Source organism: Corvus moneduloides, chromosome 7 (genome assembly GCF_009650955.1).
Source record: "Corvus moneduloides isolate bCorMon1 chromosome 7, bCorMon1.pri, whole genome shotgun sequence".
In the NCBI taxonomy this organism is placed as follows: Eukaryota; Metazoa; Chordata; class Aves; order Passeriformes; family Corvidae; genus Corvus; species Corvus moneduloides.
Window position 1 is genome coordinate 15,680,844 of NC_045482.1, and position 19,453 is coordinate 15,700,296.

General features: G+C 39.4%; 1 protein-coding gene across 3 annotated transcripts in view; it reads left to right on the forward strand.

Annotated features, from left to right (window-relative positions):
• Positions 1 to 6,372: 6,372 nt before the first annotated feature.
• The window catches only part of ZNF385B (zinc finger protein 385B), a 165,441-nt gene continuing 152,360 nt past the window's right edge, over positions 6,373 to 19,453 (forward strand). The window contains exon 1 of one of the 3 annotated variants that reach the window (XM_032114890.1): positions 6,373 to 6,577. Coding sequence is in view for 1 of the 3 variants with exons in the window: in XM_032114888.1 (XP_031970779.1) it covers positions 7,974 to 8,028 (55 nt within the window). In the remaining 2 variants the exon portion in view is untranslated. Of the gene's footprint in view, positions 6,578 to 6,718; positions 7,135 to 7,942; positions 8,029 to 19,453 lie in introns of those variants that run through there. The other 2 variants (XM_032114889.1, XM_032114888.1) reach the window with 2 other exon arrangements.

Sequence of the window (19,453 nt, forward strand, 5' to 3'; positions counted from 1 at the left end):
GCACCTAACAGATTTGTCTGCTTTCAGACTAGTTTACAGCATGCTGTACCACCTCAGTGAAGTAGACAGCTTGTGTCACCTGTCTTGCCAAACTTGCACTGGTCTTATTTAAGACAGAGCTGCAGTTGGAGCCAAATCCTATTCTCACTGTCACTAGGGTAATTCCCCTTGGGGATTAATTAGAAGGGCTATTATTTATTTTATAATTCTGGATGATGCATTGAGATTTCATACTGAATAGCATTAATTCAAGTACTTACAATTTTTATAATGCTTTGATTCTCATTGTTCAGAGAAGGTCTTGAGGCTGTTGTAAAGTGCCTTGCACCACCACCCTTTTTATTTTACTCCACACTAACTTTTACAAGGTAAGGTTTGGCTATGCAAAGAATAAGAGATTCTGGTTATCCTTGGTAACTTTTTCAATCCATAGCCCAAGATAGAAGATGACTAGTTTCCCATGTGATCTAAAGCACTAGCAGTTATATTGGATTTTGTATTTCATAGTTTTCCATCAGGGGAAAAGTGCCAAAATTATGCTGCATATGCTTGGCTTCTTGTCTGTCCTCGAAGTGGCAAGTCTCTGGGAGAAGAGTCTGCCCTTAGCCAAAAAATGATCTTTTCAAATCAGATTTTCTTGGAATTGTAGTGTGTTGCACCATTTTTATATAAATACAAAAATGTTCAATATATAAACATCCTTGCTTTTTATTTGGTGACACCAAAATCACAAATGCATTAGTTCAAATGCCTTATACTACCCTTCTCACAGTTCCTCATCTCCTATGCTGTGCAGGTAGTATTATTTTTAAAAACAGATGGGAACTCAGGAGGTGACTCTGATCTTTCACCTGTACTTTAAAGAGATACTGCATAGTTCTTATCTGGAAACCCCTGGTGATTTTAATGGAGTCAGGTTTAGGAACACTGAAGGAAGGAAATATTCTAATTGATTTTGGTTTTGAGCTGAAGAACAGTTTGTTTCTATGTTAAATGAAGTAGTGAAAACAAATAGCATGCCATCTGGCTAGCCTACCTGGGTACTTTACCAGGAGGTTTTCAGATGTTCTCCCTGCCAGTTTTCAACTTCTTAAGTCCTATGTTACTGATGTACTTTCTTTACACAGTTGTTCTTTCCTGTTTAGGAATTATCTTGTTCCTTGAACTGAATTAGAATTTTTAAAATCTTACCCTCTTTCGCAAAGATTTCCCCTGTCTGTTGTTTGAATTATTTATCCTCTAAATTAAAAAATCTCTAGTGTTTCCAGAATTCACAGTAAACCAGTTATACAGAGAAGTAGTCCTCCATGTTATCTGTGAAACTGATATTCTCAGGGGGCAGGATAACATTGATGTACCAGTGAGCTCTCATTCTTGGAACAGATTGTGACTGAAAGGAAGGGTTTAGCAGCTTTTCTAGTGCTTGGAAAGATGTCATATGTTTTTCTTTAGATCACTTTTTTTCCTGCTTCAGTTTCTCAAAGCAAGAACATCCTGCAAAAAATAAAAACATTTAGCATAGCTGGGGAAGTAATGGAGTACAGACAAAAGTAATTTCATAAATCCAAAATATTTATTGCTGACTGCAACTTTAAATATTGTTTTTTCTTAGTATGAAACAAACATATGTTCACAAATATCTTTGAAAACAACTGTGAGTATATAAATGACAACAAATTTGTGAGGAAGGATTCATATGTGTTTTGGGTTAATCTATTTGTTGTTTATGATGAAGGTGCACATACAACTTTAATCACTACTTAGAGACATGGTTCTCTGAGCATGACGTAGATAATAAAGAGAATTCCTTGTGCCAAACAGCTTACAATCTAAATCCATGTAATTTTTCTCAACATGCAATCAGGAAATGGAAATGCTATCATGGGAATTAACTGATCAGTCACACAGTACAAATAGCATAGTTACGTAAGACTGAATGGTTGGCAGATATTTATATGAGCATACTTTATGAACTAACTTATCAAATAATTTGGAATAATGCAGATAATTTGTAGGCACCCTTCCCATCTGATACTGAGCATTCTAAATATAGCTAGCAGACACAAGTTTAAAAACCAGGGATAACTGAGCCATTAGAAGTCAAGTGGGACACTTAAACACACTTTAAAAACCCCAGAAAACTGGAAATCTATGGACAAAAGTAAAGAGCGGTGAAAGTTAATAGCAAATTTCAAAAAGCATCTCAAGTAACTCCATCAAATATAGATGCAAGGTAAAAAAAAGAACAAAAACCCCAAATCACTGTCCTTTTTAAAAAATAAAGATAGATTGGTTAGCGACTAGCAGGTTGGCTAAGTAGTTGCTTTGTCTGTTTATACAGGGGAGGCAGATGGAGATCTGCTAAATCTGGGATTGTTTCCCCAGAGGCAATAACAGGGAAGCTGGAAAATGTACAAGCATATAAGATATCTGGTTATAAAATGTCAGATTTCCTTAGAGGAACCAAAACTCGAGACATGCATACAGATGTGAATTTTAAATTGAGTAAGGGAATCAATGAAGTTTCTAAAGTCTTAAAAAAATACTTGATCCAGAAACAACTCTAAAGAATTCCTTTATGGTAAAAAACAAACCAAAATCCCTCAATGAACAGGTGATAAACAAGGAATTGCATGCCAGTGGGAAAAACTCTAACAAAGCCTTTTGAAGAAAAGTTGTGAGAAAATACCAAAATCTCTTGGTAAGGGTCTGGAACATGGATTCAGGCACAGAAGATCTTCATTCAGTCATCAGAGGGACTTTCTTCACCGTACTTTTTCCATGCATAAAAGTTAGTGGTTAGATTTTTAGCTGTGTTTTATTAAAATTCTGTTTGTCAGGCCTTAATTTTGAAGACCACGGAAATAAGTGGATATCTTCAGGAAAAAAAAAAAAAACAACACAAAACCAAACACCTCTCAAGTTTCTTCTTCTCAGGAACATGGTGACAAGGCTATTACTGTCTTGGAACGGGTAGGCTGCAAAGCAAACACAGAGGTTGCCCATATTCACTTAAAGCCAGTATGACTTTAGAGACTGGGGCAGCTCCTCTGGGAAAGAAGATGTGTCGAGGTAATCACTTAGAAACATCTCCCATTATAAAAAAATTGGTTCTTAATGGAGGGGAAATAATTGAAATTACTGTACCTGTAGTTTCTGTGTCTACATGTGGTCTCCCAATTTCTGAAGTGTCTTTTACTGAAACACTTCTCAGCAAAGCTAACAGTTAATAGGTTACTACTGGAGAAGCCATTTAAGAAGTAGTCCTGGAAACACTTGGTTTATTTCCACAGACAGATACTTGTGTAATGTGCCTTGAGAGTATTTATTCTTGTTGTTATTCCTCGCATTATTTGCCATATGGGATCACCAGAAAGGCAAATCAACATTTGGAGCATTAGGATACTGTTTTCATATTTTGCATAGGCCACAAACAAACAAGAAGTCTGTAGTCATACCTCAGATGCCCTGTGGTGCTTAGAGACAGCTTATTTTTGAAATGGATTACAGTAAAACAATATTGAACCTTAATTCCCAAAAATGGTATAACAGTCAAATAGAGGAAGACTTCCTCGAAATAAATGGGAGGCTTTTAATATATATAAAAAATAGCTTAGTGTGGAGAACACAGCAGTTTCCTTGTTTGCTGGGGACAGAGAAAAATTTACTTACATTTCTGGCACTATGTCTCTTACAGCGTGAGTCACAAATGTGAGGGTTGCTTGAGGCTTCCCAGTGGTGACCTCTCCTCATGAAGTGATATCAAATGTCACCCAGATGTAATACTACTGTTCCCTTTTGTAGAAAATATTTCCCAGCTCTTGGGACATCCTGAATTGATGTTGGGTTGTAGGTATTCCTAAAAGGTTTGTTTGCATGCACCATTCTGCAAGGATCTAACTCTTTTCAGTGACAAACTTGTGTCGCATTAAACCTATGTTCAGTGACAGATGTTTTAGAAAAGCCATCTAAGTTTGTTTTGGTAGAGCCAAACTTAAAGTTCTGAAAAAACCGAAGTGATAAAATGCAATTCTAATTCATACTCAGCATGTTTTCTTCATACCCTGAATATTCTTACTTAGGATAAGATCCCACCTCTGTCTGGTTTTATATGTTGATTTATGCAGCTTTCCAGCAGAAATGCATCAAAAACCTCTCCTTTCCATGAGGTTCCTCTGAATTTACAGACCTGTTATCTCCTTCTAAGGTCTCCCTGGCTAAATGGTCTTCCTGTTGCTCAGACCACTTTTGAAGTTGTTTTGATATTCTACAACTATTCTGTAATTTCATAACTTCTAGTGTGTTTTCAGCATTTAATAGAGATGAAATGTGACACTTTGATAATACAGATCACAGGGCATTTTAAATTTCCAACTTTTCACACTTACACAATCTTCTAGACCACAGGATTGGATAGGGAGCTGGAGTCAAGAATGGTGAGTTACACAGTGGAAGACAACTGTGAAATGCATCATAAAGATGTGTACAACTGTGGGTTAAATGTTGCTGTTTCTGATGAGAACAGCCCTTTCAAAGACAGACCCAAGACATACTTTCGCATCAAGTGTTCGAAACCATATACAATTATCACCTGCCATTACATCTCTCTGTAGGAAGCTGATGGTTAGAACTCACTGAAATATCTTTTTTGTTTGGTTGTTTTGGTTTTTGTTGTTATCATGAGCCACTGAAATGTTCTTGTTCTGAAGAATGCTATAGCATTCACAGGGTTCTTACACATTTTCATATTAACAGCAAATATGGTGCATGGTCGTTTGCAGACCACCTTTCTATTTGAGATTGAATAACATCTCTGTGGCAACTACAACAGTTGCTTATGTAAGTAAAATAATACTGCCTGGATATAATATTCTTAGTTCTTTACAATAGGACTTGAAAGTTGGATATGAAGACAAAATTGGTGAGTTTTTGTCCAGTCAGAGATATTTTGAGATTTCCAAATATGTTTTGGAGACTGTTGTGCTAGGTTACTGCAAGTCTGTCTTGAAAAGGGCTAAAAGATAGACAAAAGATAATCAAATATGAAAATGTTTTCTATTGCTAATGTGCAGTCATACACGTATGTGCCTTTTCAAGATAATTAGTTTGATCAATTTATTGTCTGACTGACCCCAAACCCTGTCTGTGTATTTTTGGTGGTGGTGTTGTTTGTTGCTGAAGCAGTTATATACACTCAAAATTCCTCTACCACTGGTCCAACACTCCCAGTCTCAGTAGTGGATTTGTCCTGCCATGCCATCTATTCTGCTGCTACAGATTCAGACAAGCTCAGGACTTCTGGGGGAAAAAAAAGTATGTGTCCTGTTTTCAGCTTCTCTTTCTCTCTGTAGGAGACCAGCAAATCTTTCAAAAACACTTAGGTATGCTTTAGAGTTCAGATTTCTTCGGAGCAAGAAGTTTGTGGTAGGTAAAACACCAGAAGAAGGGTTATATTCATGTTTTTATGGGATGATTAATTCAAACTTTCATAATTTCCTGTCCTGAATGCTAAAAGAACTTACTGAACATAAAACTGTAAACAAGGTATGATGCAATTCTTCACAGTATTAAGTATCACTGTCTTCTCCAAAATCTGAAATTGAAAGTTCAGCAGGAAGTTTTTCTCTAAAGTTAAATGTTCTTGTTTTCCTTCCTGGAGAAGAATAGCAAAATAAATGCTGCAGGATTCCCCATGTTTGCATCACATTCTCCAGGAGCAGTGTTTTAAGTATAAAAGCTAACTCAAATTATAAAAATGCTGTAAAAATACTTATACTTAAGTTTGCATAGATTTTGGTGTTTCTACCATTATTATTTTCTCTTAAGTACTTACAAAACCCGTCGTTTTCTAGTGTAATGTTTATCTTTAGGATACGGTTTTACGTTCTACAAAACAGAACTGCAAAATAGTGGCTATTGTTTTGAAGCCCTCACAGGTGGGCTGGCAAAGCCAGGGGGCTGGGAGGCTCGCTCGAGGTTTGTGTGAATTTAGGGAACAAAGCAAACTCTGACAACCTTTACTCCTTCCTGAAGGAGTAAGGAAAGCAGGAGATGCGGCGGTGTTCCAGCTGGGTGTTTGGGGATTGTTTCTCAATCAATGGGACGAGGCTGTGCTGCCTGTGGCACGCGAAGTCCCAGAGGCTCCGGGGAACACTGAGGTAACCGCGCCCGGCCGGCGCAGGGCTCGCCCGGGGCAAGCAGACGCACTGGGCTGGCGGAGGGCCCCCGCAGCCCCGCTCGCCTCAGCCGCGAGGCTCCGGCGCCGCCGCTCTCCCCTCAGGGCCCGGCCGCCGCCACAGGTGCCGCGGGCCGCCCCGCCCCCGGCGCGAACGCGCAGGCTCCACCCGCCCGGCGACCCCGGCCCGCGCCCCACCTGAGCCCGCGGGCGGGGCGGGGGCCGGCCACGGACGGACAGAGAGAGACAGAGACGGACAGAAGGACGGGCGCAGCGGGAGAGCTGCAGGGCTCTGGCGGAGTTGCTCCGCGCTCGCCTCGGTCCGACAGGAGCGGGGCTGCGGCTCACGCCCGCCTGCCGGTGCCGCGCTGCCTCCTTCCTTCCCTCCGGGCGGCAGCTGAGGTGAGGGGCGGGCGGCGCCAGGGGCGCGGAGGTGCTGGCGGGGACCTTGCTCAGTGTCACGGCGCGGGGCGAGCAGGGGATGCCCGGCCACGGGGCGCGGCCACAGCCGGAGCCCTGCGCAGCCCGCCCCCTCCGCGGCCGCCGCCGGGCAAACTTTGCCGGCCGGAGCCGCAGGTAGCGGGTCCCCGGGGTGTCCTCCTGCCCGGGCGGGGTGGGCCTGGCGGGGGCTTATCGGCGTCTCCGCAGCATCGTTTGTTTGCAGAAAGGATAAAGCGCGTCTCTAAATAGGTCAGGGGCTTCGGCAGCGCCTGGGATTTGCGTAACGATTTTTGTTACGTGGGAAAGGTGCGGGGCTCCCGCTCCCGGGCTCCGAGGCTGCACCGGGCGCTGCTTTCCTGGCACACCGAGTGACTTTTTTTTAAAAAAAGTAGTTGCATGAGCACAGCTCGGCTTTCTCGTTTTTTAAAACCCGACGACTTCGGGAAAGTTGAATTTCTTCAGCAAAGGTGGAATTAACCCACATGAAGGAGTCATCCTTGATGAGCTAGTTACGCATGGTAAGTGTAAGTGCTTGGCAGCACGAGCCCGTGGACGGTGGTGGCATGCTTAAATGTTAAAGTTTATGTCCTGGTGACACTGTTTCAAAATATGTAGAGGAGATTTAGGTGCAGGATTGTATTTTCTGCAGCTACAGGCAAGAAATGCCCTTGTTTCAGAGGAATTGTCAGATTTTTTGTGCATATGTGAGGGCTTAGGTTTGTTTTCTCTTGTTTTGACCCCTGGTCAAACTTGGGAACTCTCTTCATGGGTTTCAAAGGTTGTGAACGTGGGATTAGGTCTGTATTGTTAAGCTTGAGTGGAAAATCTATAAATGGAAAAGTTAGGGAAGTATGGCACTGTGAGCCTTTAGAAGTTTCAATAAATCTTCAGAACATACATTTAACTGCAGCTGTGGGAGGAGGGAGATGATAATTTTATTTCCCATACTGTCTGCTGCTGCTGTAGTGATGCCTTGGACAAAGTATAAAAATGATATGCAAAACAAATCCTCTGGCTGTCAAGAACCTGTATACTTTCTCATCTGAATGAAATGTAATATGAAACAGTAGTGCAGACCCCTGAAGTCGCTGGGGATGCGCCTGTGTGGTTGCAGTAGGAGTGGATGGAGCCGTGCTGCTGCCGGTCCATAACCAGAGGCAATGGCAGGATACTGGTGAGATGCCTAGGCTGGTGGATTCAGGGAGAACGTGCTCTTCGAAGCTTCTGCCTCTCGTGGCAGCATTGTGCTCTCCAGTGGATGCAGCCATCCCTTGCCCTGTTACTGCAATTCTTAAAACAAGGAAAAGGTGTCTCTTTGTGTAGTCCAGAGCTGATACTATGCTGGTGTGAATGGGTTATGCTGCTGCTTCTTTTCCGAAGAAGTAATATTGCTATTCCTTTCAATTCACCAGGTCAGTAGACTGCTTAGGGGGAGGGACAAGGTTTTTCTTCTGTTTCTAGAGTATTATTCTATAGTTACAAACTTTTTTCTGGTGTTTGGTCTTGCCAGATGGGTTTTCTGTGCCTCAGACCTTTTCCAGTGGATGGGAATTGATATGCTTGTATGAACTCTGAAGGCAGAAGATAAACCAGGAGTTATGAAACTGGTCACATTAATAACTCCTTTTTTTTTTAATTGTTTGGCTGAACAATCCACAAGGTAGTAAGACATTAGAAAGGAAACAGTCCTCTTACAGGACATTTTCACTACGTTATCAAGGTGTTATACTTTTTTTTCCCAGTGAATTACATAAGAGATGCTTGGTTAAACCTAAAAATATTAACAAAAACTATCAGGTGTCAAGATGCTATGCTGACTTGCCTCTTCCTGCACTAATGGGAGCTTTCCATTGCTCCTGTGCTCCCTCTGCTCTGCACCCTCTCTCACAAGGGATCAATGTATTCACACCAGCACCAATTTCTCTTAACTGACTCTTCTTCACTGTCTGCATCTTTTTTGTTTTTTCATCTTTCGGATTTCCTCAGCTAAGTTTTAATAGAGAGGATATCTTCCTCTCGAGTACAGTTGCTCAGAGATAAGTTGGTGTAAAAGCAGCAAAAGACCTTGTGGAAGATAATCTTTTGGGCAGTGTAGGCTTGTTAGTTAATTAGCTCTGGAAGTCCTAAGATTTTGAACAGCAATGAGGATTACTGCATAAAACATAACAGATGCTTTACAGTTGTTGCAGTTTTTTCCCTTCAGGTTGTCACAAGGGATTGTGGTTTGAGAATATTTGCTCTCTGAGTTTGAGAATTTATGAAATGGGGCATTCATATTGTTTTCGAAATGAGCATATGGTACAGTTGTGATGGAACTGGAGTGCAAGGTTCTCTCTAGTGTACTGAAATAGGCTGCAAAGCTCGGGTCATCTGTAGTTAATGGGAAGAAAAGATGACTTTGCAGTCTGAATAGCTTGCTTTCTGAAATTCTGCTCTCACTTTGTAATATGCCTTAAGCCCTTTGGAATTCTTTGAATGACAACTTGCAGCAGATAAATATTTTGGTTCTGTAACTTCTGTATTGCATTCAGAAAATTGTAGTACTTAATATATGTCACCCATCAGGATACAATTGTGAATGTTGTATCTTATGTGATCCTGAATTACCTCTGATGCAGTGAAGGTAGAGGCAGATGTTAAATGCCATAATACCCCAGTTAATAAAGGGGGAATTTCCCCAGATCCATAGAATGCACTTGCATATTTTATCCTCAGGCTGATGAATGTACAGAGAGTTGAAAGAATTACAGGAACTTCACTCTCCTGTGTGACTGTAACATCCCTCTGGCTGCATAGATTACTAGATTTTCACCACATACTCTGCTTGCCTAACTACAGATGCAGCTCAAATGTTGATTGAAGGGCTATTTTCTATTGTTATTTTCCCCACAAGTGTAAAAGGTAGCGGTTCTTTTCAAATGTAAAATTTGTCTTTTTACTGCAGTTTCACAGAGCATGCATAATCTTACAATAGGAAGTTTATGGTTTTCATTATTTAACAAAAGCCAGTGATTTAAAAACAAAACATCTAAAACATTTTGAAAACTTGTGTGCTAAGGATTTTTGAAATGCTTTTTCACAAAATTAAGATGTTTTCTGACTTTATGTGATGCACAAAGCAAGCAGGGTAATTATGGCAAAAATTGTTTCTGCACTGTGCAGTCATTTGATGTCATTCTATATTGTTGGAGAAAGTGCTGCCAAAGAGTAGCTGGTATTCTAACAGAGTTCCATTCAGTGAGAGCACTGAGTATTATTAAGTAAGCGTTGCTTAATTTATGTTATCAGTAGTACGTTGGTAAAAATAACAAAATACTTGCTAATTTGTTCTGGTATAATGTATCTTTTGGTGCTAGAAAATGAGGGTCTTAGTCTGTTTGCCACAAATAAACCTGTTTTTTCTGATGCCCTGCAATACATCACATTTCATGAAGTTGAGCTAATATTTCCAAGAATGATTAATCATGCCCATTAACTTACAAATTTGTATTGTTTCCTTTCTAAGTGATTGCTCTCCTCAGATCATCTGCAATAATTCTTTTGAATTTCTCAAATGTGAAGCTTAGATTCTTAACACATTGTGCATTTTGCATGCAACTGTGATTCTCCTTATATATTAGCTAAAGCTGACATTACTTTCTGTAAACATATTAATTGACATGTTAAAAATTCATTAGACAACATGAGCTTCCAAGGCTTGTAAAAATAGAAGCCTTGTAAACCAATCTAACTGTATCAGTGCAGCCCCAGTCCTTTGCTTATCAATATCGGTACCTTAACAATTTGCTGCTGCTGAACTACCAGACAGATCTTGTAATGACAGGTGATGCCAATACACAGTGAGGCATGTTATAACTGTGCTGTTTACATTATTGATGATTGTTTGAATATGAGTAAGTTAACCTGTTAGGAAAGCACAGTTAATGCTTCATTCCTCAGTGAAATTATTCAATAAAACTTTGTTTATTGACAACAACTTTTTTTTTTGTTGTTATTAAACATTTGTAATAAGGAATTTAAGAGGGGGCAGTAGCTAAACATGAGTACAAGCAGCAACTTTAGACAGCTGAATTCCTTTTTACCTCACTTTAGATGTATACATTCTTTGCAATTACATAGCCATCACAATGTTTCACAAGTTTTAAAATGTGAGTTTGCGTGGAACACAAATGCCACTAAATAGGTTTCAGTTTTCAAATAGGTGAAATGCACTTTCTTCTCTTTCTTCTGTGGCAGAATGTGCAGGCTCTGCATAGTTATGCATCTTGGTTCACAGTTTTCTAGACCTGGTGATTTTGCTGTGTGACAGGATGATGGGTTGTGGTACTGGTAAAATGCTGCGATTCTGAAATATACTGGGCAGTTTTTCATTACTCTCTGCTTTCTTCTGGCAAACTGTTTGGTGCAGAGGTGCCAGTGCTGAAAATATGGCAAACTTGGGGCACACCTGTGGAGAAGTCAGTCATTCTGCATGTGTGGTAAGGTGATCTTGTCTTCTTGAGCACACTGATTTACATTGAGAGCTGTCTCACAGACTCTTCTTGCAAGCAAACCACAAGGCTCAAAGCCAGTCTGCTCTGTTATAGTATCCATTACTTGCACCTGTGTGGCAGGGAAAGTGATCCTGAAGACTAAGGTAAGTCTTGTGTGTAAAGGCAGACTGTGTAACTGCTTACTACAGGCACTGAAGAACAGTGACTGAAATGAGAGTGTTCAGGTCAGGAGAGCAAAGTAAAATTGACTTGAGGTGAAGCTTGAATTATATTGTGACTTTAAAAAGAAATTTTTCTTCATTTTGTTATTTATTTTTCTGTGTTGGGGTATGATTTATGAGGCTTTTGTTACATCATGGCAGTCAACCTGCCGCCCTTCTGCAACTGGTGTGGTCTCATACTGAATAGTTCCTGAGTTAGTTATTGGTGACTGGTGTAGTGCTGATTCCTAGCAGACGATGTGCTCCACTGAATCTTTAACACTTCTGAGCATTACTGAACTTGTAAGATCTAATGAGTTTATAGCATAAGTGGTTGTGACTGTAGGCCCTCTTGTTCTTTCTATATATACTTGTGCAGGTACCAGCAAATTAAACATATGGGAGGAGACTTTGTTTAACAACACATGCTGTTGTATTTTAATTTGACGTGTCTCAGTACATCCCATTTAGATATAGTAGAGTATCAGGTCTCCTTAGTCCTAATATAATTTGATACAAATTCAAAGATTCATTAGGTTAAGAATCAGTGATGTAGCAGGCAACATTAGTATGGTCTGCTTCAAAATGAAACACTGGAAAAAAGTTTAATGTGATTTTCATGTCATCTAGTTTACACTTTACAGTGTTCAATTGTATCTGTCATAATTTTGATTAAAAAGAAACTTGTTTTCCTAAGCCAGGGAAAAAAATTGAGCATAAAGACTCATTATCAAGGTGTATTCCAGAGAAGATGAATTTGGGTAAGATAGTAAGTAAACGCCCTCAAAGTTCTTACTCTGCCCTGTGCAGCAAGACTTTCAAAGAAGATGCAGGAACCTCCTAATGGGATTTTATAATGAAAATGCTGTTAAAAGCTAGCAGAGGAGTACCTAGTCTCTTTCTTTGCATGACTGCATATGACCAAAAAAAGTAATTGCATAATCTTTCTTCCTCTGGCCAGTTGCTAATACTGGATGGTGAATCTTTGACTTGAAATTGCAAATGCATGTGCGTGCCTAGGTGCACTTCATCTTTCTGTTAAAATGAGATTATTTAATACGTTACAATTAAGAAAACCCCTTATAAATCTGCATAAAAACTTTGGAAAAAGATTTAGCCTTTGCCTGTTTCTGCAGTCTGTTGTGTGCAATGCAGGTGCAGTTTATGCCAGACAGATGCTTGGTAGATTGTGGGGTCTGTGCATAGTCAGTACCATGTTTGATGCTTATCTTGGTCCCTTGTTAATCAGAGAATAAGAATACCAATATTATAAACCTCAAATAGCATTATGAGAGCTTAAGACTTGTAAAGTTAAGAATTTGTAAATTAGGAAATGCTATACAACCTTAGCTGGGTCTGTTGGTGGGCATACAAGAGTAACTTGTTTTTCTCTCACCACACTTTGTGCACGGCATGGGTAATAAGTGCTTCAACAATAGTAAAAGAAGTTTTAAAAAATCTTTGCAACACTTCCATGATAGAAATAAAAGAGCATTCTCCTGACATAGGGGGAAACTTCAGCACACAGGGGGATCTTCAGCAGTGTTAAATGCCTGGGCTGAGTCTTGGGGTCTGGTACGTCAGCACTTGGAACGATGTAATGTGTGCTCACAGCAGAACTGTTGTCTTGAATGGCAGCAGGAGCATTCAGCACCTCCATAAACTGGAGCCTGCAGTTATCCACTCAGGCTCCCACAAAAGTCATGTGCTAGTAGTGAGTGATTTAAGCAACTTGCCAAACATTTCTAGCAGCTTGGTGGTGGAGCCCAGGCTGTGGATAGATTCTGCACTGCAGCATGTAAGTGCCTTAACAGTGAGAGAATCTTTCTCTCTTGCAGTCTCCTGCTTTTCTTACAATTTCTACAGCAAATGACATTGGGTTTTTTTTCATAAGATAGCTGTTCTCATTACTTTGATTGGCTTGACTAATCTTCAGTCTGTGAGGAGAGGGAAAATATGATCTTGTAATTTAAAGAGCCTATTAGTTGGGTTTCTTTAAAAAGAAACCTGTTCTGCCGTAAGGAATCATGGTAATTCTTGAATTTTTCATCAGTGAGTGCTTTTCAAATTGTTAAAACTAGAGCTTGGATTCTGGAGCTTCTGGAATGATTGAAGAAATAAATTTTGTGCTACTATGTGGAGTAGCATTAGAGGCGTGATGTGCTTTGTGTTTCGCTGGTACTTGCTTAGGTATTGTCAGATGCCACTCTGGAGAACTTCACATTCTTTTAGACAGGTGACATCAGAAGCAGGAGAACCTTACTGTCAGGTTTGATAGCTAAAATGGACTTACAACGCTCCTAATCCCATAAGTAATGTGAAAATATTAAGTACTCTAACATATGGGTAGGGATGTTTAGTGCTATATCCTTATTCTATATAAAATTAAACTGCTGAAAATTAATATATGTTCTCTGTACATGTCTAAAATAAATTTTAAAGATGGAAGTCATTCTTCTTTTAAAAATGTCTGAGACTGCTGAAGCTTTAGAGAATAAATCCCATGGGGAGTGGCTGAGGGAGCTGGGGTTGTTTAGCCTGGAGAAGAGGAGGCTCGAGGGAGACATTATCACTGTCTACAACTCCTTGTCAGGAGATTGTAGCCAGGTGGGGGTCAGTCTCTTCTCCCAGGTGACAGGAGGAGAGGAAATGGTGTCAAGCTGCACCTGGAGAGGTTCAGGTTGGACATCAGGGAGAATTTCTTCAGTGAAAGGGTAGTTAAGCACTGGAATGGGCTGCCCAGGGAGGTGGGGTCACCATCCTTGGAAGTGTTCAAGAAACAACTGGACACGGCATTTAGTGCTATGGTTTAGTGGACATGGGGATGTTTGGTCAAAGGTTGGACTCAATGACCTTGAAGGTCTTTCCCAACCTTAATGATTCTCTGTCTCCAGGACTTTTACTGATCTAGATAAGACTACGTCCACTATACTCAGGGACCCCTTCTCTACTGCAGGCAGGTGACAGATGCTCTGGAGCAAGTGATACTCCCGAAAGGCTAGACAAGAGCTGCCTACACTGACATTTTCTTTCTCTTTCAAACAGGTTTGAGAATTCATTTCAAGCAAACTCTGCTGTCTTTCCTTGGCATGTGGGTTAGTCTCACAATCTCACGAATGTTACAAAAATAGCTTAAAAAACCAGACAATGGAGCTTTACAAACTTCAGCATCAGAGAAATTTGCATTGGTGATCAGCAATAACAAATTTTGACAGAAGTAATGTCAAAATCTGATTATGTTGTCAACTTCATAATTTGGTTATATTGTCAACTATGTTAACTCAATAGATTTGTTGCATCTCAATTGTCCCCATCATAATTGCAATTTATTATGTAACTCAAATAGGATGGGGCAGTGAGAGGTTGACAAGACAGGTGTGGTGTATTTCTTGTTTTTACTGCTTTCAGTGAATTTGCATTAGCCAATATTTCTACATATAACTTGGTGATGACTTGTTGTTGCAGTGTAAAAGATACAGAAAACCTGTGCCATTCAAGGAACCCCATGGACCACTCTTATGTGTTATTTGTAGTTCTTTGAAGCTTTTCACCTTTTTTTTCTTAACTGTAAATTAGAATATTGATCAAGTTTCTATATCACAGTTTCTTAAGAAAGTATCTGACTTTTTTGTCTTCATTTTAGGTTGGACATCTAGATCTTGAGCAAGGATAGGAGAACTTCCTTCTTGTTCAGAGGGAGAGATTTATACTAACCTGATTTGGTGAATGTTTAAAAAAAAAAGGAAGCACACGCTGGCGTTAAACCCCAGATGACAAAATGCAGACGGGCTGCAGGGAGCCTGGGGCTGACAGGAGCATGTGGGGTCTGTAATCTCTACGTGCAGCACCACGGCTGCTTCCTGCCTTATGCAGTTGATCAGAGGGGCTGTTTTGCCATGTGGTTGTGATAACTATGGGAATTGTCACAGGCAGTTAGGAGCCAACATCATGTTTCATGCTGAGCATGGGAGCTTGGCAGGTTTGCTTTTGTATGCTTCTACCATATAAATGCCTTTGTAATATCAACATGATGGTGTGGCTCATGTTTTTACAGAGCTGGAGATCACATTTTGTGTGATACTGAATCAAAGTTTTGAATGTTTCTGATTATGTATTTATATATATATATATATGTTCTTGAATCTGTTCCTGTCATTTATTGTTGCTACTGTTGTATTGTTTCTTCCATCTTATGAGAACCCTCAAATTCCTTTGACATCAATGACTTTTTGCAAAAAACTGATTTCTTTTCAAATTTCTTATAAGGTTGAAGTAGCTGGCTGTGGGCCAAGAAGTAGTTTATGTTGTTTAAAAGGATCATTTCAGCTTGCATTTCCAAACAGACTAGTTTATAAAACTCAGCATTGCTGTTTTTTAAGAATTGTCAGAATGTCTTAAAATGTTTGTTACAAGGATTTGTATTTCTTGTTTTTTCCATAAAGCCATAGGCAAAACTTAATTCACTTACCAGACTGCTGCCAAATGCTTCTCAGAATTAGTAGTGAAGATTAAAAACTTATTTGGCCAGCAACTCTCTGGGTTTCTTGGAACACCCCAGTAAAATATGAATCCCCTTATGGATGGTGCCCCATTTTAAATAAAAATTCTTTTGGGCCCCTTTTCCAGTCAGTGAAGTCTGAAATAAAAGTGTAGTTTTAAAAAATTCACATACCTGTTTTTCTTTTTTATTCAATAGAAAAAAAGAAGAATGCTCTTTAAAAATAAAGCTCACTCATCAAACTTGTGTATAATTTAGAATGCAAAAACATTTATTCTTCCTTTTTTTTTTAAGGTATTTAATGGGAAACCACAGTTGGGAAAATGGGGTATAAGACTAATCACTTGACTATTCCTTGCAGTTACACATTGGGACTGATGAATATGTATATTTTTTAAAGAAATGTATATTGGTAATGATTACTTTGAGATTCATTCTCTTGCATTTGATGAATTGCTTTAGTAGCTACAATTATTAGATCTCTAAAAAGAGGGTGAAGAAGGAATAAGAATTGAACATATATCTGCATATATCTGTTCAATTAAGTCTTTTAGAAAAAAAGCTCTTGGAATTAGAGGATCATCCCTGTGCTCTGTTTTTATATGGCTTTGGTGTAACAAGTTTCTTACCTAGATGCTCTAGATGTCACAGTAACATGCATATTTAAAAGCCCTTTTGGGTTTTTAGATATGTTTCAGTTAACATGTCTGCATCCGATTTAACCCTTCAAAGAAGAACTTTTACAACATAATTGCATTGACTGAGAAATCCGGAAGTAGATTTTTTTTTTTTTTTCTCAAATAAGTATTGCCTTAATTGGTAAAGGAATTCTCTAAATAGCCTGAAGTGTTTGCACTGAAGTTTAAGGGCTAGATTTTGATACATTTGATTAATACTTTGCCTTAGTGTATGTAGAGATTTCCTGGGTTGTGAATTTCTGTCTTCAGAAGCATAAGAGTTTATTCTAGTAAGAAAAAGAGTGAAGTAAGTTGAAAGACTATACAAGACTGTGCTGCAATACAAGACAGAATGATCTGTTACTAAAAAGGAAAAAAAAAGGTGAGTCAGGGTTTCATGGCGCTTCCCTGCTAGGAAATTAAATATTGATAGGTAGCATTGCTCAGCTCTTAGATAAAATACCTATCTGCTGGAAATGTCTTTTAATATTTTACAATATATTATACAAAATATGGCCAATTTTAGAGTTCTCTGATATGCAACAATGCAAAATTTTATGGTTAGCTGACTCTTTAATTAGCTCTCATTCTGTCTCATATGATTTATAGCTACATGACTCCTATGTAAAAATGATACATGACTTAATGTAGCAGAAAGCCACAATGGGTTCACACCTCTAGTTGTTTAATGGTTTCCTGGAGGTAGGGGAATTGATATGTTGCAGAAGAAGAAGCTGTAAGCATCTCCTTGTATATTATGGCAAGAATGTAAAAGTCCATGTTGCTGTGACTTACAGTTGTTTGCCTCCCTGTCACATATAAAATTCATTTGAGGGAGGGAGGGAGGGAATGTGGCTCTTCCATAAAGCATAAAAGTAGCGGGTAAGGTGAGAAATGCAGATGTAATCTTTCTTGCTCAAGCTTAGTGTAGTGCAGCTGTTTGATGTATTTGGAATCTAACTTTTTCTTGATCCTAGAGAAATAGTGTTTCAGTGAGATTTAATTTCAGTAATGGGCTATTTGGGGAGGTTTCTTCCAAATGGCTACTTTGACCATACAAGTAACTTTTTTGAAGAAAGAGGTGATTTTTGCTGTGTTACTCTTACACCTGAAGTTTCTCTAATTATGCTTCTGTTAGTTTCACATATTTGTCCTTAGAGCATCTTCGATACAGGGGTTCTGATTTTCTCAATTCCAATGCTGTAAATTCAAATTAGTTAATTCTGGGTTCTTAGTAGTTTAAGTGCTCTAAGCATGTCTTCTTTAATGGAAAGGGGAAAAGAATCAGGGATATCAGAGAAATGAACAGCCTTCAGCCTTGTTTGGATCTCCAGAATCAATATGGTTTCTATTTGGGGCAGCAGCTTTCAGTAATTTCTATGGGGAACCCTCTGAAATGAAGTGGAATTAAGCCTTTTTTTTGTACTGTGCAGCTGTATGGTAAATGTTAAAGAATTACCACCTTCTGCCAAGAGTACAGTAACATTACAGGTATGTTCTGGCACCAGTGTCTGACACAAACACACATTTATTTCTGAATGTGTCGTGATCTATATGCATTTCCTACATATTTCAGGAAGTGACCATTCCTTATTTAGCTTATGGTCCTATCTCTATGGAGCCACAAAGGCTAGGGCCTTTCCTGGCTTGCATCTGAGGGTTGGAGTTTGCCCCTAGAGTTTTGTAGATACATCTCCCTTCCCTCCCTCTTTCTCTCTTTCTTTTTTTCTTCTTATTTTTTTTCCCCTCTTGTGAAGTTTGGACTTACTGTTACTAATCTGCAAGAACTGTGTGGTAACTTTCCAGTTTATATATGAACTACTGAGTTTGTAAGTGAACACCTACTCCTGTGATGGGAGATACAGTTTCCAAAATAAATTGCGGGGTTTACAAAGAGTAATGTTTTGCTCTTGCCAGGTGTTTATTGATTAATTAAGGATTTGTAGAATTTACAAGTTCTTCCTTCAAATATCTGGTTACATTCTCAAATTCATAAAAATTTTTTTAGTGTTTCTGGACTTCAAAGTCTCTTCTGGAACCAGCAGTCTTTGGGACAGCTGGTCCAGGAATTTTTAGATATTTGGGGAAAAAATAACCACACTCCCCCTCTTCCCAGTCTCCTCTAAGCACTGGCAGTGGCTCTAATTGTGCAAGTGGGCTGTGCAATTGTTGCATTTGGCTTTTGGACTCTCACATAATCCTTTTAAATGTCGGTAGAAGAGAAAATGTGCTTTTCTGTTTTACAATTGCAGTTTGTGCTTACTTTACGTTTACAGTTAAACACAAATACAGTATTCAAGGAAATGCAACTTTATGAGGTTGTGGTAGAGTTTGAGAAATTAGTGAAAAGCAAAGATTACTGCTCTTGGAAAGGTAGATCAGTCCTCTGTATTTGGTAGTGTGTTAAGTTATAATTTCAGAAGTGAATTATAGAAGCTTTCCCAGCACTCATGAAATTGTAACTTCTGGGAAATCTCAAAGAAGCTGTGGTTTCTGCTGGACCTTTCAAGGTGACTGTTTTGTCATATATAATGGCGATCTTGCTCAAAGTACAAGGAACATCGGAAGGGCCATTTTCAGAGTAGTGTAGAGAGTACACGTGGCATTCACTGAATAATCCTGGAAGTACTCGCTGCCAGAATGGAAAATTTCATAGTGCAATGCCCCACATGCCCTATGGTCTATGTTCTCACTCCTCTCAAATCTGGCTGGAGGCTTTTTAAAGGATTTTGTGTCAGCGTGTGACTCTGTTGTAAACCAGAATTTTGGCGGTGGTGGTGGTGGTGGTTCCCGATTCTGTGTGTGTGTGTGTGTGTGAGCTCACTCATCACCACGAGGTAGGCTGAGGTCACCTACTGGGAGCAGCCCTGTCTGTGAATGAGGGCACACTAAGAAAGTGAACTTTGGCCTAGTTAATGAGCTAAACTAGAAAGAGTTTTACTTAATACGAAATACAAGCACCTGTGTTG